The 24,388-nt window shown below is 39.7% G+C and overlaps 2 protein-coding genes and 1 long non-coding RNA gene across 3 annotated transcripts; all 3 read right to left on the reverse strand.

Annotated features, from left to right (window-relative positions):
• Positions 1-566: 566 nt before the first annotated feature.
• On the reverse strand, positions 567-2,926 carry LOC139196993 (uncharacterized). The gene is made up of 3 exons (XR_011581935.1): positions 2,704-2,926; positions 1,113-1,158; positions 567-782 (listed from the first exon to the last, which is right to left on the reverse strand). It is a non-coding gene; the product is annotated as an uncharacterized lncRNA (long non-coding RNA).
• Positions 2,927-7,233: 4,307 nt separating this feature from the next.
• On the reverse strand, positions 7,234-9,021 carry LOC103447739 (phospholipase A1-Ibeta2, chloroplastic-like). The gene has a single exon (XM_008386932.4). The coding sequence runs from the start codon at positions 8,927-8,929 to the stop codon at positions 7,271-7,273; it is 1,659 nt and encodes a 552-aa protein (XP_008385154.3). The 5' UTR covers positions 8,930-9,021; the 3' UTR covers positions 7,234-7,270.
• A 14,347-nt stretch (positions 9,022-23,368) lies between these two features.
• Positions 23,369-23,788, reverse strand: LOC139196751 (uncharacterized). The gene has a single exon (XM_070823090.1). It carries the CDS (start codon positions 23,786-23,788, stop codon positions 23,369-23,371), a length of 420 nt encoding a protein of 139 aa, XP_070679191.1.
• Positions 23,789-24,388: the final 600 nt, after the last annotated feature.

Below are 24,388 nucleotides of genomic sequence, written 5' to 3' on the forward strand. Positions count from 1 at the left end.
CCCTGCAGAGATAACAATCATACTCAACTGATTCAAAGCTCAAAACTAAGAGGGGTTTCTGACAAAGTATTGAGATTCTTATTCAAATTTCCCAGTGATTGACAAAAGCCTCTTGAATGTAAACATTTTTAAGCTTCTTTCAATTTCTAATGTGAAGAGAAGGCTTACTTGGGTGTCAAGTCAATCGAAATAACGAACTCTATAACGATAAGTAACAACTAGTAGAAAAAAAACTCATCTATCATGGTCGATGCCCGTGGTAGATTGTAATCCACCACGGACATTGTGCCCGTTAGTAATTTGGATGTGATAGAAAGTCACAGATTCTACCACGGGTTATGCCCGTTGTTAATTGTAATATAACCACGGATTGGGCCCGTTGTAGAAGTAGATCTAACACCACGTGCACTATAACCGTTGTTGATTACAAATTGATCACGGCTAATGCCCGTTATAAAACAAAATTCAAAAATAAATAAAAATAAAATATTGTTTAATAAATGTATTATATAATATTTATAAACAAATTACACATTTACTACAATATAACAATTAATAAAAAAAATCATAGATTCAAACATTACAATTGTACACTAAACTAAAGCTAACAAAAATACGATGAGATATACAAAGAAATACCAAACTATCCAGAGACCTTCAACAAACAAGGACATTGTCACTTTGAAGACTTCACATTTCTTTGAACACCTCCAAGCAAAGGACCTTGAGAGCGAACTACTGCCCCTAATGCTTGAGCCTTAACAATTGTTGCCTCTCTCTATCTGCATGGACATAAGCATATGGATCAAGAAAAAAATCTTGTACTTGTATAGGTAGAAATATACATTTGATCTCAATCAAGAAAAGTGAATAGAACTCTTGAAAAAAAAATATTAAGGGGGGTCCTCTGAGAAAAGATAAACACATGATAGATTATGAATCTGCTAAACAGAGCCACTACATATATATTTATGCAAATATATACCATACAAGATTAGCCAACCCAATACCATAAACAAAGATTTTGTTTTTATAAACATAAACAATAGGAACCAAACCAATGCTATAAGCTAAATCATTAATTAGCCCAGAAATCAATATAAAGTTCTTACCCTGTCTGCAAGTTCTTTGTGCAAATAAAAAGGGTAAACTGCAAAGCTACAAAAACCACAAGTTTAGAAAACATCACTGAAAATTTGTATTAAAAACTCAAACATACAAAAACTAAATGTGGAAAAAAGTGCTAGAACGTATCAAATTTTGAGACTTGAAATATTAATTTCATTAGACGACTACTTCACAATTCGACGATAAGGATGATTAATGACCACGAAGTGGAAATTTGAATCACAAGTTGGGAATGGAATATGTTTATTCCCCATGAGGGGAACACAAGTTTTTTTTTTTTTTTTTTTTTTTTTAACTCAATGATTTCAGTTGTCAATGTGAAAAAAGTTCAAACTTTAAACTAGCAGGCATCTAGAAGCTGCATTCAAAGAATAGAGTACAAATAGTAGACTCAGATTTAACTTCACTTTTACACATTTATGGACTACCTAAACTAGCATGCATTGGAGATTTCGTAAGCTCTTTCTTACACTCATACTCACTCTGGATATTTCTCAAAACGAGCACTATTTCACAGAAGGAACTCGAAGCAAAAAGCCCAGATGAAGAGATAAACTTCTTCACACTGATTTCGGATTTCAATCAAGATTCAAGATACGCCCTTTATCCAATACCCACTCTGGCATTCCTTCAAGCAGTGGCGGAGCCACCTTTAGACTAGGGTAGGCTCGAGCCTATCCTCAAATAATTTTTTTCCTAACAACCTCTACTAACATTAATTAATTTTATAATACCACTATCAACTTGAATTTGTAATTGTATTAGTTAGTCCAATTAACTTCAATCCAACACATACAAAGCCTTCAATTTTTTACATTAGAGATTTGAAACTATAGTTATATACCAATATTAGTTGATCATATTCTCTATTTCTTGCCCATTTACAATTTTACCCTTTGCTTGCAGACTATTATTTTCGTTAATTTCTCATTTCCCTCTATTATATCATCTATGAAATCAAGAAGAGAAAAATATTTCCTTTTTCCAAATTAGCACAAAAAACCTTTCAAATGCTCTCAAGGCTTAATGTTTTTAGAAAAATGTTTTCTTGGTCGGTATGAGAAAATGAATACATGGTCAGTCACCTTTGAATTTAATATCAAGAATGAAGAATAAATGAATGTGCTTTTAATAATGTTTCAACTCTTGATGTAGTTGACCATTTATAATGAAGAATAAATGTATAGTCACTCACTTTTAAATTTGATACCAAGACGACCAAAAGAACAAGATAGTTTCTACATGTATTATGTCCATTTTGATCTAAAGTGTGCCCCTCCTAACATGAATTTCTGGCTCCGCCACTGCCTTCAAGCACATGGTGGGTACTTTGTTACTACAATCAACTCCATCATACATGCTATATATTTATCAGAACCAGCAGAAACCACCAATACAAAGGCAAAACAGAAAACCCAGAAGAAAACTAAAGCAACCCATCAAATCAAACACGAAGACAGCCTTAACAATAAATCTGTATCAAATAACACTAAAAATAAGTAAGAACTAACACTAAATTAAAAAGCTTACGGAAATCCCAAAAACTGAAAGTTTTTATTTTGGAAAAACACTTACACTGGATGACAGCCCACGAGGAGAGGATAATTTTTACCTGTTGGGTCGAGGTCCAATTCTGGCAGGCTTGGCCGGAAATTGGCAGAAAAACCCACGGTCACTATTTCTTGGATCTAAAATTGAGGAAATTCGGCTACAAATTTGTAGAAACTAACTCGGGGGTTGGAAAGAGGACAGGAAGAGCATCTTGGAGGTATAATTGAGGGTCGTTGGTGACCTGTGGACAACATCGCTGTTGCGTGAAAGAGATGAGGAAGAGAGAGGATACGAGAAGGGGTAGATAGAGAATTAAGGTGAGAGAGGGGAGTTGGACGTTCGTCTCAAAGAAAAAGAAGGGGAGAGAGAAGAGTCGGGTGATGGAGTCTAATCTAAAATTGGTAGACAGGGTAGACGAATCCTAAGCATGGGACTGAAGGTGAATAAGAAAACGATGGACAGTTAGCGTTTTCAGTTTTCAAGATTTTTATCTCTCAATTGGGGGAAAAAATTAAAATCACACAGCTAAGGCGCGCGCGGGGGAATAGCAAATAATTTTAATATCCCCAAATATTATCAAGTCACTAACAAAAACAAAATAAAAAAACATTAAAAATATCAACCACGGTCAAGATACGTGGTGCAATTTAGAAAGGCGGTGTGGTGGTTTTAGTTAATCACCACAAGCACTACACGTGGTGATTTTTAATTTCAACAACGGATGTGAATATAACCGTGATGAATTAATCATATTTACCACGAGCCGACTTTGACTGTGATAATTGATTTCTTTCTACCACGAGATTCTAAAGTCCGTGATAAAATTGTCGTGGTAAATATAATGTTTTGTTATAAAATTGTCGTGGTAAATATAATGTTTTGTTGTAGCGTGATTAATATCATCAGGACCAATAGTCAATAGAACCCAATCACAGAAAGGGTAATGTAAGTATAACAAGACCTAGGGATAAAATGAAGCTATGCGTTTTAATTTAATTAAAATAGCGTCAATGGCTTTTATTATTATTTGAAGAGGAGAATCAACCCTTAATCTGCAATCATGAGTGAAGTTTCACTCTCATTCTTTCAGGTTGTAGTCGACCGTGAACGAAGAGTGGGGTGTCCACTGGTCATTGGGGATGATACTCGAGTTGTTATGTCTCGACTTAGTCCTCTTTGATATAAAAATTTTGATTGTAATTACTTCCAACAGTTACAGCGCTACATTGAGTAAAGCCACATAATAGTTCAACTATAACAAGATATCAAATTCAACAAATATTATACGTCCTTGTGATTCATGTGAGTGAATTTGAGACTTCTCACTTACAAATGAAGAAGGATATCTTTAGATTGTAGTACAAGTTGATGAGTACATGGTAGTTTAAGATATTGTTGTTGATACCTTCAAGGGAAATTTAGCATTTTTTTCAACAAATACTTGATAACTAATGCAATCTTTACAGTTCAAATGGTTTAGTCTAACAACTAATAACATGTGTCATAATTTGTGTAAAAACTGGGTGTCTCCCAATCCTAAGATCTATATATATAATTCTTTTCCATACAGGTTTTGCTTCATGAGGGATCATACAATTGTTACTACAACACTCATTAGTTACTTGATGAGTATTATGGTAGAACAACTATCCCACAATTCAGTTGTAGGAAATTTTTTCCGTTTGAGTGGGGCACAATTATCTCTACTTTGAGGTCTTGTTTGTTAGACATGATTAGCATGGATAAGACTATTTATTATATATTTGAAGACATTTTAAAAGAAAACTAAATGACAACTTCTTTATTTTTTTCGAAGTTGAAGGCTGCTTATGAAAATAAATAAATAAACCTGTTTGGACTCAAATTTACTTCATCGGCCTGTGCAATCAAGACCGTTGATATGGTTTTTATCATAATAATTATCTTTAATATGATTCGTCTGATATTTTCTTATACAACAAGATAAATGGGATGCAAACGATATCTCCAACTTCGAGATTCTTGCGGCAAGGTATTTAATCAGATGGTTTTGAAGTAGTAAGGATGATGAAGAGTGCCGTCCGAAAGGAATATTCGTTTACTTTTCTATTTGGTTTTTTTTTTTGGGACAAATTCTATCTGGCAAAACAACAATTTTCATGCAAATTAAATGTTAGTCAGATAAGAGAACAAAGATATATAGATGAGATTGAATAGGTGTTTGACTAATGCCATGCAAGAGTTGGATTATAGTGACATATTGCGATTCACATTGCATGCGTGGTTGCACTTGAATAAATGTCATGGAAAAAGAAAGCTTTATAGTTGCATTGGGAGTCTTAATGGGATAAAGCAAGGCACTGATGGGAGTTCTGATGATGATGTGATAAGCCTAGATAGGTTTTTGTTTTGTTTGAAAAGCCAATCTGAAGGATAGGCCTTTGGCACAGATTAATTTTTGTTCCGCAAGTTTGAGTTGCAGTTGAACTTTACAAAATTATTAGGCCGTGCCAAGCAGAAAATATGAATGCTATAAATACAAGGTGCGCTGTAACAGAGAGGCTCCTTCAAATCAACATACAAATTGCCTTGCGCAAAGTTTCTCAATAATCCTGAGATTTTTTTCCTCTTCCCCTTTCGCCAACACATCTTCAGTTTGGATAAACATCACTGTGAAGGCAACCGGCGACATCTTCAGTTTGGATAAACAGCACTGAAGCCGTAGAATCAGTCAACCAAGGAGCACCTTCAGTTTGGATAAACAACACTGCTTCGAGATCGACTGGTTATTATCCAAGTCTCGGTCGACAAGGATTCTTGAGTCCTTATTGGTAGAGGTCATCTCATCAGCATTCTCGGTGAATTGAGGTGTTACAGGTTATTAGGCTCGACACATTGAACACCGAGTGTTATTTTATGATCGAGATATTTACAAGTACATTTTACAGTTTGGCATTCTGACGGCCGAACCACATTTACAATCAAGATATTTATCTTTTTCAAATATTTGTGTCCGTACAGTTTGGTACCAGTTCGGCGTACTTATACTTTCACGAATATAGTTGCTGAGACTGAACCTGGCGCTGACAATTAGTGAACTTCGAAGAAACTAGCAGCTTTGTCTTCAGACTCTAGAACCCAAAGGCTGAGGTGTGTTCCTTCCTCGACCGCAGTCGTAGGATCAAGAAGTTAGCAATGCTCCCAACGCGATGTCAACATATTTTACTCCCTGGCTGAACTTGGCTGATGAGTTGGCACGCTCATTACACAACTGAAGGATGTAGTTGGCTTATTAGTTACTTGACATGCATGCCACGTAGGCTTGGTAGTTTTTAGGGTCAACAAAACCTCACAAAAATGATAAGATTATATGAGACAATTTTTCTTCATGAGTAACCTTCAATTTGGAAAAAATAAGGAAGTTGGCATCTGTGGAGCCGAAAATAATCCCAAAAATTCTAAAGGCAGCACGTTGAATTTGGCTCTAGAAAGACAAGATTGCCCTCAATAAATAAACAGGCTTCTCAGATACTCTCATGCACAACTCACACCCCTGAAGGTTCCAGCAACTGAATACAACTGCCTACAGCTCACCTGCCATTGGCAAGGAAAAGTCAAAGCATTAAATATAAGAATTAATTACCCAAATCCTATTTTTAATACATTCCTAATTGAATATTGACTCCAATCAAGTAAGTAATCCCAATTTAAATAAATTAGGGATAATTACTCCATTATCTCAGGATATTATTTCATATTTAATATCTTGAGAATATTTAGAGAATATTTTTCCATAAAACACTTGGCCAATAGGATGCCGCCACGTGTAGGGTTAAACCCTAACACTATGGCCGACCCTATCTCTATAAATACCCCACATTCTACCAAATTTCAGAAGCTTTTGCTACCCCTAAAAGCCCTAAACATTTTATTATCTCAGAGAAACTGACTTAGGCATCGGAGATCCATTGGCCTAACCCCCACCTCGTGGGCGCGTGAGGCTTAGGTCCTTGATCAAAGGTGTTAATTGTTTTGCATGTGCATTTTCATCAAGACTGAAGACGGAGGAAATTTGCATCGACGACATTCATTTACTATAGTGAATAGTCATATCCAAATCAATCATCTCTACCGAGTTCCGACAGCCCATTTAGTGCTGGTTTATATTTTAATCTTCTGGGCAATTAAAGGTGGACTTGATTGGCGCAGATCAAGCTGCCATCCCCTTGGTAAGAGATAGGTTAATTTACTTCCTAATCCCACTGGAAGCTTTATTTCTGTTTGTTAGTTATTAGTTTGTCTTGTTATCCTTTGGAGCTTTGTGCCCTTGCTGTAATATTGTTTTCCATAGATGTACCTTTGCTTTTGCAACAAGTTCAAGTAAAGAAATTTAAACTAAAATGTATATATAATTGAGTCATTTGTCCAAGATTATAATGTGAACAATCCCATTAATATCGTTTAAAAAGTTTCTTTTAAAATTTTTAGAAAACAATTTGGTAAAACAAAGGAAAATGAATTCACCACAAAAGCACAAGATACCATAGGCATAATTTTGAGAATTTAGGCCAGAAGTACATAGATATGTGCAAAGTTTTATTTATGTGTAAATTTAAGATGGGCTAGGCAAACAAGTAGCCATCATTCCCTCTCTTTCAAGATTTTTTTGAGAAAACTCTCTTTCAAGATTTAAACTAGTCAAATTATTTGCCTTGCTTATGTACAATTTTTTCACATTAGATCCTTGATCTTGAAGCAACCTCACTAAACTCCTCTTAGCATTTTCTCTAAAAGGACAGTTAGATGCCAAAAACCCATCCACCAAATGCAAATATGCCTCCAAATCATGGCAGCAAGCCACATCTGCATTGGGCTTCAAGTAAGGCGACATTTTTGTGTCAACCCGTAGTTCTGTCCCAACATGTGAGTAAGCCAACGGCATGTTCCTGTCGATCATGTCAATGAATCCTCCGGCCTTTGCGTTCTTCAGCTTCTCCTCGAGTACTCCTTCGCCTACGAAAATACCTGGAACCCTGGTGATCACATCTTGGGAGTTGACAATCCTCAATACCTTCACATTCTTGTCGTCCATTCGCTTTGTGAATCCTCGGTTACCTACGCGGGGGCCTCCAAAGGAGAAAACCGCCACCGACGGCATGTTCTCGGCACATGTTTTAAGCTCATCGCCTACTAACAAGGCTAAGGCAGCACCAAGACTGTGTCCTGTCACAGTTATGCTTAATGTCTCTCCTTTGTATTGCTCCATCAGCCTATTGACCTCTTCAACCACTGACTCGGCGAGGCTCGGTACGTGAGCCCCGCGTGTTTTGTAGAGGCTCAAAAATCCGCATTCCACTCTTGCTCCGCTTTGCTGGTGACCTTCCTCGGTCGAGGGCATCTGAATGAGCTGAGCCCTTAAATTCTCAGCCCATTCAAGACACGTCGACGTTCCACGGAGGGCAATGACAATATCGCGTCTGCCCATCCGTGCGATCTCCCTCTTATCATCACAAACGGCCACGTACCCAACCCAGCTCGACCGCTGGGTCATCCAACTGAGATCCGACCTCGCTTCATCAACCCAATCGGGCAACCCGATTGATGACGTGGCGTAAAGGCTCTTGGTTACCTTATAAGACCTATCGGGAAGCGCCACTTGGCGAGGCAACTGAGCCTCCTCTGCCGACATCGCCGGATTCGAATGAAAGGAATGATAAGCCGCCTGGATAAACTCACCGTATCTGACGACCTCTCGCCTGAGATTCTCATCCAGCGGGTCAAGTAGTCCGGCCCAGTTGTTTGAACCGTGATACTCGCGCCACCGGGTGCTGAGATTATTTCTGGGAGAGTACTCTCCAGTCTTGGACAGGAGGCGCTGCAGGCGATTGAGGTGTCTCGGAGACATGTCTTCGGCGGCGCCTTTCACTTGCGTCCACAACCGAGAAAGACTGAGCCCTTCCATAAGCCTCCTTCCCTTGTTTTCGAGCGACCCACTATTATTCGGGTCTTTGTCTATTTGGATATCGGGTTGTGGGTCGAGTTGGGTTTGGGGCGGAGGTGGGGTTTGGAGGAGCTTGTCGAGGTTGGCGAGGTGGAGCCGAGTCAACTCGGTGGAGTTAGAACCTGGTTTAATGGAGACAGCTGAATAAGAACAAGAGGATGGAGCTCTCGTTGAGGTGTTTAATGCAGACGTGTAGTTTCTGAAGCTGGCTCTTCTGGCCTGAAACAGGTTCAGGTTGTGAGCTGGGAGCGTTGATCCGACGAGCATCATGAAGAAGAAGAAGCACACGTTTTTAGAGAGAGAGAGAGAGAGAGAGAGAGAGAGAGAGAGAGAGAGGGGAGAGAGATACTGTCAATTTACAACCAACTGGGATTGACACGTCCGAGTGCGCTTATATAAACTGTGAGTTTATAAACCGGCCATGCACTTCTTTGTTTTTACGGAAATACCATCCGTTGGAGGTCCGACTGACTTTCTTGTAAAGAAATTTATTGACCTTTTCTCTATTTAACTTGGATATTTGAATAAATATAAATTACGCAGGTTCGTGCTTTTGTGTACATGAAAACACATAATCATTCACGAAAGTCTGCGTCCAGCCTCAAATGGCGTCTCTACTTTGAGGGGAAATTTATCTGGAACATAAGGTAGTATACCATGTTATAGTCCAAGTAACCGACAATAAGATATATGTTTTATTTTTTAGATATATTTCCTAATATTTCTTTATTTATATTATAATTTGTGATATATTGTCTTGTGTTCGAGTTACACCAAAAAACTTATACGAGAGATGTACTAATATTGTATATTTGATTATGGCAAGAAATATCATAATTACGATGTACTCATATTATAAATTTTGTATTGATATTATGATGTTCTTTACCAAATACAATACTGTAGATGAAACATCACAATTACTTATACTAGTGTATTATGAAAATCTTTCTTTCTTTTTAGGGCACTTGGAGTCAATTGATTGAAATATCCCTCTCCCCATGACTTCAAACTATTCAAGTTATCTGATGGCTTTGCCGTTCTTAACCTAAGGCTTGACAGCCTATTAATTAGTTGACTGGACTATTTTTTGTTATGTGTTGACTTTCTTTGAGAAACTGGAGGGAGAATCAAACTATTCAAACCGTCAAAACGCCTTTGATGGCTAACGCCCTAACGGTGTATGGACTATGGAGTTTACAAACACGACTCGTAAGCAGGCCGGAAAACAGAAGATGGTACTAAAATGCAGGGCCGGCCCAGGCCCAGTGCAGGAGGGGCGACCGTCCAGGGCCCAAAAAAATTAGGGGCACCAAAATTATTAGGACGGTATATTTATATATATTTTTATAAGAGTATATATTTATAAAATTTGATTCAAAGACACAGAAATTTAACTAGAAGTGGTGGTTTGTCATTTGAAAATAATAAGGAGGTCTTGGGTTCAAAACACCATGTGTGCTTATTTACTTTCCTTTTTTTTACAAATTTCTTTTTATAAGAGTATAAATTTAGAAAATTTGGTTAAAGGATCAAGAAGTTTAATTAGAAACAATTATTTTTGTTGTTTAAAATTAACAAGAGGTCCTAAGTTCGAAATGCTATGTGCATGTTTATTCTTTTCAATTTTTACAGATTTTTGTTTGGTTGGTAGTTTATTTTTAGTTACTATCTAGTAGCTATGTGGGTTGTTATTTTTAAATATTTGTTTTAATTCAAGTCTAATCTTCAACAAAGAATAATACGTAGACCAAATTTGCAAATTATATGACGTGTCATCAAAATGTTTAATTTAGTAAGACTCGAAAACATCATTATTTTTTAGTCCCATATTGACAAAGTTAGTAAATAAGAAAAAAACACCTCACGATTTATTCAAAAACACATTCAAACTTCAAATGGAAAACAAAACTCATCATCTATCTACTTGTAAGGCCGAAGTTTTTTTGTTTCCCTCTCTCAATACAAAATAAATTAGTTTTTCTGTGTTTCTAAATTATTGAGTTTGAAGTGTTTTTCTAAGTATAATTTTTTCGATGTCTTATGTGTGAAAATAAATAATTTTTTTACATGAAGTTATGGCACTTTTTTTTACGTCGCCCCGGACCTCAAAAATCTCTGGACCGGCCCTGCTAAAATGAAACCATCAATCTAACCGCTACAAACACATCCATACATAAGACGTAGTGTGTAAAAATGTAGTCTCTTTAAATGAAATGATTAGGAAAACAATATAATTTTTTACTTTCTTTAAGATTTCAAATAAATGTCAAACGTGCGTCTCAAAGCAAACTTTATTGAGAAAATATTACATGAGAAATCCTTAAAGCAGATGAAGAGTCTACACATGCCAAATAAACACCAACTTCACAATTACAAACTCATAAAAAATATAGTATAATTAAATAGAAATACTTTGTATAACTGTTTGGACCCAAAATTACACAATCGGCCGAGATCGTTGAATAGGCGAATTCTAAACTGTTGGATTTACTAAGATAATTTTTTAATTATTATTTAAAGGATAACATTATGATTTTTTAATCATATATTTATCTCTTAGATGATAATTTAAAATTATTTATACAGTTATTTCGAAGCACATTGGGTAGGCATGCAAAATAGGATACTGGAGAATATGTTTCTTTTGTGATATTGTTGTGGCCATGTGAGTCATGCATCAATAGGACTCCTGATACAAAGTGGTATTTGATGGAAGATGGTATCTCAAGTGATTAGATGATATGCAATTAAATTATAATTTAATTTGCATGTATGGTTGCACCTGGATATTCGTCATGGAAAAAGAAGGCTTTAGTTGCATTGGGAGTCTTAATGAGATAAAGCAAGGATTTGATGGTGGAGAGAGAAGCCTAGGTAAGCTAGGTCTTTGGTCATGATGGGATAAGCCTAGATAGTTTTTATATTTTATTTGAAAGGTCAGCCAGCTTATGCCACGGATCAGATTTCATTCTGTGAGGCAGAGTTGCAGTCAAACTCTGCAACATTATCTGACCATGCAAGCCAAATACTTCAGTCCTATAAATACAAGGCGCTGTGCAACGTAAAAGGGACCCCTGCAATTCAACACACAACTGCCCTGTGCAAACTCTCTCAACAAATTTGAGATTTTTATTTTCTCTTTTCGCTGACACATCTTCCGTTGGCATCAACAGCACTGTGAAAGCAACCGGTGATATCTTAAGTCGGCATAGATAGCTCTGTCACCGCAGAATCAGCCGATCTCGCAGCATCTTCCGTTGGCATCAACAGCACTACGGCGAGGACGGTTGGTTACCTATCCAAGTCTTGGTCGAGAAGGATTTCCGAATCCTTATTGGTCGAGGTCATCTCATTAGCCTTCTCGGCGAAGTGAGGTGTTACAAGTTATTACATTCGGCACATTGAAAGCCGAATTCAATTTGTGAACTTCGTAAGAATAGTAGCCTTGTCTTCAGGCTTGAGAATCCAAGAGGCCGAGACGTGTTCCTTTCTCGGCCGCAATCGCAAGACGCAGAAGTCAGTAGCGCGACCCAACGCAACATCAACAAATTTTACTCCTCGGCCGAGCTCGGCCGACGAGTTGGCACGCCCCGCATTCACCGAAGGACGTAGTTAGCTTATAGATTACTCGGCTTACGTGCCACGTAGGCTTAGTAGTTTTTAGGGTCAACAATAACATAGTACTATTGTTTAGTTTAACTATTTAGTATATCTATCTAGCTTTTTTTTTTTAAATATGGTGGATAAGTAAGGGAATATTAGTTTTTTTATTCACATAGCGAATACTTTATATAATTTTTCTGAGTTGTGTAAAAGTATATGATATGTTGTAAGGAGTTGTTCATTTCATTTTTGTTCATTCTCTCTTAAGCGTGATTTATCTATACAAAACATGAATAGATGAATGGAGAGATAAACAGAACGATTACTTGGTGTTTAAAGGTACTTTGGTGATGGACATGATCAAACTAGTATATATAATTATATTATCTCCAAATCCATTTGCTATATCTTTATATATAAAATGGAGAAGTGAGTGCTTCTTTATCTGTATTTAAACAGGAGGGACGGGTTGAGGTTTCATATCATGCATAATAGCATATGCAATTTTCCTCGCCTCAAATTTCCAGATTTGGTCATGTCATCATCACCGCTTTTACATCGATTCTTTTGTATCAAAGTATGATCAGCAATTAGGTCACTAATTTGGGTTTGGAGATTCAGCTGAGGAACTTCTTAACTTAGCTAGCTAGGGTGTGGATGGGATGAAGTTAAAGGTTGAATCTTGAACAAGTATTTTCCAATTAAAAGAAAGACTACCTAATTAACTAAGATAATATTCAAGTCAAATAGTTAATACAGGTCAGAAATTTTGAAGGAGATTTTCTGTCTTGGTTATGCATGACAGATCAATTGTTATCTAACTGTACTTTACATATATACACATAATCCCTTACGTAATGCTCATATACATATATACTAGTTTTATTTGTACGTAAACAATTAGTCTCTTCACCCATATAAACCTGTCTTCTACCGACAGTTTATTCAAAGATTTGCATGCATAGCCAGAAATATTGGTACATAACCTAGCTAGCCAGACATGCCTTCATTTTTATATCCATATATATATATATATATATATATAATTAAGTTGACATTATGAAAAATTGAGGTGTCATTCCCATTGGTAGCAGAATAAAACTTCCACGTATTAAAAAACATTTCTGAATTTATAAACTAATATCTCAATATCATGACAAGGTTATCTTATTAATATGTTCATATATTTATATATACACACACATCATGTTGGCAAATATTCATATGTAATTAAGTTGACATTATGAAAAGGGAATTTTAACGAAAAACTCACAGTACTGTTTACTTTAACGAAAGACCAAATTTTTATATTGAAAAATCAATCCTGGTACTATTCACTTTACCCTTTATTTTGTCCTTATCGTTAAAACTTAAAGTTTTCAAGTCATTTTCATTAGTTTTCCTTTTGAAAAATTGAGTTGTCATTCCCATTGTTAGCAAAATAAAAATAAAACTCCCACATATTAAGAAACATTTCTGAACTTTTAAATTAAGGTAAGTTCTATAAAACTACTTTAATTATGGGTCGAACCACAATCTCATACCTCATTTTTAAAACATTGCAAAGTCATACATCAACTTACCAATTCATTGCAATGTTAGACCTCCGTTACAAAATTGTCAATTTGCTTGTTAACTGCTAAAGTGGCAGGCACATAGCTCACTCTCTTGCCTAACTAGATTAAAAAAAATCAATTAAACATTATAAAATTAAAAAACCTCTTGCAATTCAATTCGCTCTCTCTCTCTCTCTCTCTCTCTCTCTCTCTCTCTCGCCTTTCTCCCAATCCTTTTCGAGGGTCATCTCCTTTCTTCTCCAAGACCACCACTTCCTTCATTCTCCTCTTCCATCCCCACCTTCCTCCCATAGCTCGTTTCGACCTGTTAAGGAAAAATATTTTGATGATTGTAAAGTTAAACCACTTCCTCCCTTCTCCCTACACCGCTTAGTTTGAAATTGAAGTGCAACGCATATTAGATCTCCAGAGCATGCTAGATGCTTTCACCTATCTCGCGTGAGTGACAAGATCACATATTCCAGCTGCAAATATGCCTGCAAAGATGGATGTACCAAATGTACGATAGCCTTCCCTCCGGGAGGCCTAGGACGCCAACTTTGGTGATCCAGGTACATTAGCGGCTAGCTAATCATCTGCCCCTACACATAAGCGTGGCAGATCACTTGGTTCAAGGATTCACACCCCCGGAAGAAGAAAACCCATGGCATAGGCACCTGAAGAGCCTATCGTGAATCCGACCATCGCTTACTCATTCTATCCAACTCATGAGGAAATTCTAGATTACGAAAGTGTACTTCAAAAGATGAATCCACCTCCCGAGAATCGTGAGATTTCGGTCTATTACGCTAGCTTAGATGATGTGTGGTGTAGAAATGAGATGATAGTCGACGATGCATTAGCATATGCAGTAGCTACTGAGATCATGTTGAGCAATGACATTGAACCCCGTTTCATTGATGAATGTTGACGTAGAACCGATTGGTCAAACTGAAAACAAACAATCCAAGTCGAACTCAATTCACTTGTGAAACATAAGGTGTTTGGATCTGTAGCTCCTACTCTTCCACATGTGAAGCCCGTTGACTACAAGTGGGTTTTTTGTTCGAAAGCGTAATGAGAAGAACAAAATTGTGCGTTACAAAGCTCATCTTGTTGCGCAAGGCTTCTCACAACACCCTGGGATTGACTATGATGAAACTTATTCACCCGTTATGGATGTTATTACTTTTCGCTACCTTATCAGTTTGATAGTTTCCGAAAAACTGAGTATACAACTAATGGACGTAGTAACTGCGTATCTCTACAAGAATCTTGATACAAAATTTATATGAGAGTTCCCAAATGACTTACATTGACTGAATCAAATATTTCCAAACCCCAAAACACGCTCTCAATTCGTTTTAGGTGTTCACTCTAGGTTTGAAGCAATCCAAAAGAATGTGGTATAACTATTTGAGTGAGCATTTGACTAGGGATATGTGAACAATGAACTATGCCCTTGTATGTTTATTAAGAAGTCACATTTCGGTTTTACGATAGTTGCAGTATATGTCGATGACATGAACCTTATCGGAACTCCTGAAGAGCTCGCGAGAACTACCGTACACCTGAAGTTGGAATTTGAGATGAAAGATCTAGGAAAAACTCGATATTGTCTCAGTCTCGAGATAGAGCACTGTTCAGATGAAATCTTAGTACATCAAACGAACTACACCCAGAAGGTGTTGAGCCATTTTAACGAGGATAAAGTCAAGCTTTCGAGTACTCCTATGGTCGTTCGATTGCTAGATGCAAAACAAGATCCCTTCTGTCAAAATGAGGATGATGAAGAGATTTTGGAGCCTGAAGTTCCTTATCAAAGTGCGATAGGCGCTTTATTATACTTAGCTCAATGCACTAGACCCGACATCTCCTTTGCTGTTAATCTTTTGGCAAGGTACAGTAATGCACAAACACGCAGATATTGGACTGACATTAAAGACATTTTCCATTACCTTAAGGGTACCATGGATTTAGGCTTATTTTATCCCTATGGATCCTCGAGTGATGTCGTACCCCCTGCTTCTCAAGTTGATTCTCGCTTTGTTAGTTATGCTGACGCATGATACTTATTTGATCTGCACAAGGTGTGTTCTCAAACGGGTTATGTCTTTACCGTTGGAGGCACCGTAATCTCTTGGAGGTCAACTAAACACACCTTAGTTGCCACTTTGTCTAACCATGTTGAAATTCTCGCCTTACATGAAGCAACTCGGCAGTGTTTTTTATTAAGAGAAGTTGTGGGTCATATTCGTAGCTCCTATGATCTTTACCTTGTCATGGATGTCCCGATGACGATCTATGAAGACAACACAGCATGCATCCAATAGCTTAAGAAGGGTTACATCAAAGGAGACAACACCAAGCACATTGCGCCGAAGTTCTTCTTCTCACATCAACAACAACAACATTAGAAAATTGAAGTCAGGCAAATCCGTTCATAAGACAATCTGGTTGACCTCTTCACCAAATCACTACCGAAGGTGACATTTCAAAAGCTTGTTCAAAGAATTGGTATGCGTAAACTTTCTGAGTTGTAACATTGCTAGTTCTCTTTGGAATTATGTCAAACTCAATAGGAGTATCCTGAAGTATACTTGCTTGATCTTAATGTACTCTTTTTCTCTACAATTAGGAGCATTTTTCCCACTGGATTTTTGCTACCTAACTAGGTTTTAACGAGGCACCCACCTTGGGTTGATCATATCCCTGATGACGTCCCGTAGACGTTTCTTTTGACTTTGCATTTCTCATACATTTTTCCTTAAACTATGGATTTTTCCTTACTCGGGTTTTTGCCATAACCTTAGGGTTTTTTTAATGAGACTTACTTCTTTATGCAAGTTCCTACCTTATTGAGAATAGCGTTGTTCCCAGAATCAGTGCCGATGAGTCAACTTCCTCAAACTTCTACATGATGCTGAATCTACCTTAAGTATTTACACACTCAAGGGGGAGTCTTATAAACTTTCCTAGTTCAAGTGTGATTATGTAAATCCTAGATTAGATTTGATTTTAGTTATTCTTTCCTATGTGGACTTGTCAGATAAAATAGGCTACGACAATATTGTATTATCTTATTATTTTAGATAAATTAAAAAAAATTAAGTTTTATTTATTTATTTATTTTTATTATGAAAGTTTCTTATTATCATTAGTCAGATAAATTTTACTTAACCTGTTGTCCAAAATTCAAATCAACTAGTATAGTATTACTATAGGCAAAAAATCTGACTTCAATTTTAGAGTCAATGACCCAACAAAGTTTTTTTTTTTTTTTTTTTTTTTTTTTTGAACAAATGATATTATTTACACTAAGGGGAAGAGGATGGGCTTAACCTCATAATGGGCTTGCAACAAGGTGGTTCCAATTCGCCTTTAGTGAGAATCAAATCTAAGACCTCTCACTTACAAGCGAAGAGGAATATCATTAGACCGTAGTACTAAGTGGCAACAAAGTTTTTTTCTCTCTCAGACAATGATACTCATAAATTTTTATCCTTTTAAAAGTGAGATTAAAATATTATAAAACACATAAAAATATTTAAAATACCAAGCACATTAAAAAAACTATAATAATTAATTTACAAGTGCAAAAGCTATAAAAAAAATATGCAAATGCTCGTGATCGCATCCTTTACACTTTGAGATGGGTGCATCATCATTTGAATTTTTAAAACCCTACAAACCCTCGTGAATAGCATTTTTAGGGTAGTTCATAATTCCTAATAATTAATGTACAAGCACAAAAAATGTAAAAGAATAACGCTCGTGATTCATCCTCCACGCATAGACAATGGTCACATTGTCATTTACATTTTTAAAACCCTCTAAACCATAATGAATAGCGTTTGTCATTTGAATGCAAAATTAATAAAATTCATAATAATTATTGTAGAAGTGTGAAAAATGTAAACAAAAATATACAATAACTCATAATAACAAGTTTTACAACTTTTGTGAAGGGGTCAACTTTGAAAATTGACATCATAATCCATAAACCTTAGATTTATATCTAGTCGTCAATTGTCGTTTACGCTTTATTCTCTCACTTAATTTTGGTTTTCAGATTGTCGTTTTTGAAAACGTGATCCTTTAGTGGAAGTAGAAAAATGAACGGTTTGGATCGTTGATACCATGTTCCGATATTTACGGTTAACTAAAATATGTGTCGATGTTATATAGTTTCTAGAGACTTTATAAACTTTGAGCAATATTTTCACCAACCGTAAAACTTTGAACGTAATATCAACGATCCGAACCGTTCATCTTCGTGCATCGATCCTCTAAAAGATCATTTTTTAATCACGAGTGTTTATATATATATATATATTGTTTATACCATAGTGTTGACCCTAGAAACTACCAAGCCTACGTGGCGCGCAGGCCGAGTAATCTATAAGCTAACTACGTCCTTTGGTGAATGCGGGGCGTGCCAACTCGTCGGCCGAGCTCGGCCGAGGAGTAAATTTGTTGATGTTGCGTTGGGTGCAAGGCTGACTCCTGCGTCTTGCGATTGTGACCGAGGAAGGAACGCGTCTCGGCCTCTTGGGTTCACGAACCTGAAGACAAGGTTACTATTCTTACGAAGTTCACGAGTCGTCGTCGTCGGATTCAGTCACAGTGATGTTATTCGTCAGAGTAAACTCACGCCGAATCGACACCAAAGTGTAAGGGCACAAATACTCAAAGCAAATATAAGTTTTAATAGTGAACGTGGTTCGGCCGTCTGAATGCCGAACTCTAAATCCCACTTGGGAGTATCCAATCATAAAATAACTCGGCATGAAATGCCCCGAGCTCGATATACTGTAACACCTCACTTTGCCTAGGATGCTAATGAGATGACCTCAATCAATAAGGATCCGAAAATCCTTCTCGATCGAGACTTGGATAGGTAACCAACCGTCATCGCCGCAGTGCTGTTGATGCCAACGGAAGATACTGCGAGACCGACTGATTCTACGATGACAGAGCTATCTATGCCGACTTAATATATCACCGGTTGCTTCCACAGTGCTGTTGATGCCAACGGAAGATGTGTCAGCGAGAAAAGAAAAGAAAAAATCTCAAAGTTGTTGAGAAAGTTTGCGCAGGGCAGTTTTGTGTTGAATTGCAGGGGGCCTTGAATGATGTACAGCCTCTTCTATTTATAGCAACGGATCCCCCAAGGTCGAGTTAAAACCCTATTCGGACTAGGACTTCTTCTCCTGATCAAACACTGACTCGACCAATCCTACTTTCATTATGACTGTGAACCTAGTCCCTTATTGAACCGGATTCGCTTTCGGGTTATTAATCTTGCCGAGACTCCTTATTGCACTAGGACTCGACCTGTTTTACGTCATGACCTAGTCGACCTAGGTTTGGAGGCCCACGTACTGAACGATCCATAGCACCCTTGTCGCAAGGCCTTCCGGGCCGAGAATGATTCTATACTCGGCCCAAACTACTATTTTGGGCCTAAACATTACCCCCTCGCTTTTGAGGCCTTCGGCCTGAACCCTCTGGTCGAGCTTTGGCCTTGAAGAAGCGAAATTAAAACGTAAAACTCAAATGCTCTCCTTCCGAGGTGCATTTATTGAACATGATTACACGATCTTGATTCTGCTAACCACCATTCTACGTGGCCTTCTTCTATAGGGCTAATCTATAATGACGTTTGGAGCGTGCAGCCCTCTGAACCATCATATCATCGTGGTCTTGTTGCTGAACACCACCATGCCACCTCGATCTACGAACCATTCAGCATCGTGCAGACGCCAAACCGTCTTTCACCATAAATCTCGCCGTCACATGCAATCGTGCGTCCCCCGAAACACGAAACCCTTGGTCTTCTCAATTGGATTTTCTGAATGTTCATAATGATTAGCGAATTTCTCGGTCGATTCTACCCTTCAATTCGAATTTCGAACGATTGCCCTTCCCTTCATCGTCCTATAAATATCGAAATCCTCTCATTTATACTTTTACGCGTTCAAATTTTCTGAATTTCCTGCCATTGTTCTAACGCATTTCTTTTTCCCGAGTCTTCATCCTCAAGTCTCCAACCCAGAAAAACCCCTTTCACATCATATTTTTTATCCTTCCCACAATGGCCTCCTTCCTCTCTAAGCTTTCCAGGGAATGTGATTAGTGTCAAAAAATTCTTGATCGAAACTCGATCAAAACCATACGGTTTGAGAGTGACATGAGTACTTCTCACCAAATCTTGGGCCCTCTTTTTAAAGTGGCAGTACCATCAGCCATTACTGGACTTCTCCAGGAGCATTGCCTATCATCCTTGCTCCAAGGGTTTGAATGGTCGAGATGGGATGCGGCAAAGCCTCAAGGCTCTTGGCCTTCAACCACTACAACCTGGGCAGCCTGGGTCATACGAATGGAAACGCTATTCGGTGAGCAATGGAAGGACCTCGGTATCTACGATGCCATCCTCCTCTCGTCTATGGATGTCGTTCTCGACAAGGAGCTTCTCCTAACCGCCCTATGCTTCTGGTGTTCGGCCACCAACACCATGGTCCTCCCTCTTGGTCCCGTTGGCCCCAACATTCTTGACATCACCGCCATTTTGGGAACTTCAGCAACTGGAATCCCCATCGATGCTGCCCTCTCCGGGTACCCGTCGAACCTTGACCTGAAGACACTTTTCGACAGACGGGCCTTTGAGACGTTGAGCAGTGAGGGTCAAATCCCCTCGAAAGAAGACGTTCAAAAACTCCACAAGAATTTCTTCAACTACAACACCCTCTATCTCCATTTTGCCGGCCTAGGAGAAGAGGCTCTGCGAGAATGGGAACATAAGGCTTTCCTCTTCTATTGGTACAATAAGTACATTTGTTGTACTAAATCGAACAAATGCTTGGTCGAGAACATACCGGTGGCCGAGGCCCTGGCTAGTGGTCACGCCCTGTCACTTAGCTTCAACATTATTGCCCATCTCTTCCGCTGACTGGCTGAGACGACCCTTCACAAGATCGACCCATACCAGAATGGTCCCCTCTGAGTTTTTCAACTCTGGCTGTAAGTTTACTTCACCTCCCTTCAGCTGGCAATCGTCGATTTCTTGCCAACGGAAGCCCTTGGGCCTCAGCTGGCCTCTCGACCAACACCCCGTTCACCAAGCCGAAGAGATATTTAGATACTTTTTCGCTCTTGATGACCTTTCCAACGACAAGTTCTTGATATGCCGTCGTCGAGAATATCCTTCCTCAATCAAGCTACCTACATCAATGTGGGGTGCAGACGAAGACGCCGACCTTCGTCAGTCCTGGGGGTCATTCGTGCTCACTCGCGACCTTCCTCTCGGCTGTGATGGGAAACGAGCGGGCTGGGAAGTATACCATCCTAACTTCCTGGCTCGACAGCTTGGCTACCTCTAAGGCTGCCCGATCCCCCTTCTCTCTTCGCGAACCGTCCTAAGCCATGGACGCGAGTCTGGTTCCTCAGAGAAGGAATGCAATATCGCCAAGAGGGAGTTTCAAGAGCAATGCCAAAGTTTCCGCCTCCGATCGGCCATCACAGAAACACTTAGTACCGATACCTTCGGCGAGTGGTGGGAAAAGTATACCCAGGAGTTCTTTAGTGTTCCGGTCGAAACTGTTTTGGACAAACTTTTCGGTGATCGACCTAAGAAAGCTTCTGTCTCCCAAGCCCAGGGTAACTGTTTCTTTTCCTTTTTTTTTTTTTTTTTTTGAACTATTGATCGGTTTTGCTGATTTGCTTGTACGTTCTCAGGAAGTCGACCATTGAAAAAGGTAGAGGCGGCCGCTGCAACCGTGGCCAAGAAAAAATCGGTCGTCTCTAAAAGGACAGAGGTTACCGCGCAAGCTTTGCCGAGTAAACGGCCTCGTCGAGAAGCCGAGCCAACCGTCGAACCCCCTCGGCCCCCCAAACGGGTCAAAAAGCTGGCGAGGTAAGGAAAACGGGATATTCACGTCATCTCCAGTCAAACCACGGGGGCGACGACTCCTAGCGTATCCCCTTCTCCCCCCGTCGCCCAAGCCTTGGTCGAGGATCGGCCAATTCCGGTCGAGGAAGCAGTCCAAGCACGGCCTGTTTCTAAGGTTGGGAACCAGTTGCTGTTCCCTTGGTCGAGGCTGCACCTGTCTTAGAAAAGGCAGTCCCCTCGACCGAGAAAACTTCCGCAAAAACCTCGGTCCTCTTTCTGGAGGAGAGTGAGGGGAGCGACGAAGTGCCTCTGGTGAGTCGTCCTCGTTCCCATCGTCAACCTCATCCCGTGTCCGAGGTGGCTGTCCAAGTCGGCCTTTCGACGACCGACCATTGCAAACCACCTGTCGAAGAGCCAGCGGTGGCGGTGGACGCACCCGTTCACCTGCAAGACCAAGACCTACAGTCCGTGCTCGAAGCTGTTGTCCGAGTCAGCCCGTCTACGGCTAACCATGGTAAACGACCTGTCGGGGAGCCAGAAGCGTCGGCGGAGACGCCCGTTCATCCGCAGGACCAGGATCTCAATATTCCTCCGCAGGAGGTTACTTCGGCCTTTATAAGTACCTTCTTCCACCTTTTCTTGGTTAGTTCTCTGCCGTAAAAACTCTAAACCAGGAAACTACTAAATGTCAGGTGCCTGCACACTCTTTTCATCGAAAATTCTATGCGTCGAAGGGTGTTATCTATATTTCTTGGCCGCCTCAATGGCCATCGAATGTAGATAACCTCCATCGGCCGCGTGAACTGAGGAGCAGCCTAAGACACTGGGCTCGGCCATTAAGCTCTTTAGGTTCGAGCAACGATCCTGAAGACATGGCCGAAGTCTCCTCTCGGCAGGTTAAAAGAAACGAAACCCTCTTGTTATCTTTTTAGGATTTCTTTGAGCTCAAACTTTATTTTCTGTGCAGGCCTCATGGGAAGTCGAATTCAAAGCCCTCCTGTCCAGCACAACTGGAGGGGCTGGTCCTTCGGCCGCCGCTACTGAAGCTGCTGATTCAACTGCTCTAACTCGGTTGCAAGAAGTCTTGTCGCTTTCGGCGTCGCAAGTACTCGAGCGCAACAGTCTTGATTTGCTCAATGCATGTCTAAACGACCTCGGAGCCGATGGTCACCTGAGCGGCGAGGCTATCGTTCAGGCGTCGTCTGCCTTGGAGCGGGTTCGGGAGGCCTTTAATATCTTCCAAAATGCTTTGAAGGCCGAACAAGACCTGCAAGCTGCGACGGCCGTCTAAGATACTCTCCGTCCAAAGATCGATGCTTTAAAGGCAAAAGAAGAGGCCTTGGCCGAGCTCGACCGTCAAATGGCCGAATTGGCGAAACGCAGGTCGGCCATTACCTCTGAGCTTTCCAAGGACTTCGAGTCGGGCAGCAAAGATTGCTTAACCGAGTATGCGGCGAACACAAAACGGGTCGAGCAGTTGAAGCTGGAGAAGAAAAACCGGCAGGCCGAGGTCATCATGGGCGAGGTGCAGTGGTTAGAGCTGAAGGCCCTGCTCGGCACTCTTCTACCTTCTTCGCCTTAACGTTATTTTGACTTTTATGTAAACTGCTTGACCAGCTCACTTTGTATTCTATCAATTTTAATGAAATGAATGTTTTACTCCCGCATTTCCCAAGTGACCGGATAGTATTTCTTCAAAAACTTCCCATTAATTGGTAATTTGTGAACTAAACCGGTCCGGTCTCTAAGATGATATACCCCATTGCCGTATACTTTATGCACAACAAACGGCCCTTCCCAATTTGGCGACCACTTGCCGAACCTAGGATCCTTTAGTCCTACAGACAACACCGTTTGCCAAACTAATTCACCCTCGCCAAATGTTTTCTGCTGTACTTTTTGATTATAGGCTCGTTCGACAATCCGTTTTTGTGCCACCAACAGGTTGTAAGCGTCAAGTCGCGCTTCTTCCAAATCTTCCAACTCCTGTCTCATGGACTGATTATATTCGGCGCCAACCAAACTACTTTGCTCAATCAACCGCAATGAATTTATGCTTAACTTGACTGGTAACATTGCATCATGTCCGTAGGTTAGTGCATACGGGGTTGTCGCAGTCGCCGATCGGGGCGATGTTTGATATGCCCATAATGCCTCATTCAACTTCAAATGCCATATACCGGGCCTTTCCTTTATTACATTCTCGAGAATGCCGATCAACACTTTATTACTTGCCTCGGCCTACCCATTTGCTTGTGGGTAATACGGTGTAGACTGTTCAAGCCGAATTTTCAAACCTACCGTATACTCTCTAAACCTTTCGGCTGTAAAGATCATGCCATTGTCGGTTATAATTGTTTCCGGTACACCGAATCTGGTCACAATGTGTTCCTCCACAAAGTCACAAACTTCTTTAGATGTTAGCTCGGCATATGATTTCGCTTCGACCCACTTAGTAAAGTAATCAGTCGCTACTATTATCCATGCGTGCTTGGTAGCCCCAGAAGATGGCGTGATTTTGCCGATCACGTCCATGGCCCATCCTCTAAACGGCCATGGTTTAATGACCGAATGTAACGATTCGGCCGGGACCCTTTGTATAGGCCCGTGGATTTGGCACTGTACGCAACCTCGTGCAAACTCGATACAATCCTTTAGTATTCTTGGCCAAAAATA

The sequence above is a fragment of the Malus domestica genome, chromosome 06 (genome assembly GCF_042453785.1).
Source record: "Malus domestica chromosome 06, GDT2T_hap1".
Taxonomy (NCBI): Eukaryota; Viridiplantae; Streptophyta; class Magnoliopsida; order Rosales; family Rosaceae; genus Malus; species Malus domestica.

Coding starts and splice junctions, on each gene's coding strand:
- LOC103447739 (XM_008386932.4), bottom strand. CDS start 8,929: ATGATGCTCGTCGGATCAACGCTCCCAGCTCACAACCTGAACCTGTTT.
- LOC139196751 (XM_070823090.1), bottom strand. CDS start 23,788: ATGTTACCAGTCAAGTTAAGCATAAATTCATTGCGGTTGATTGAGCAA.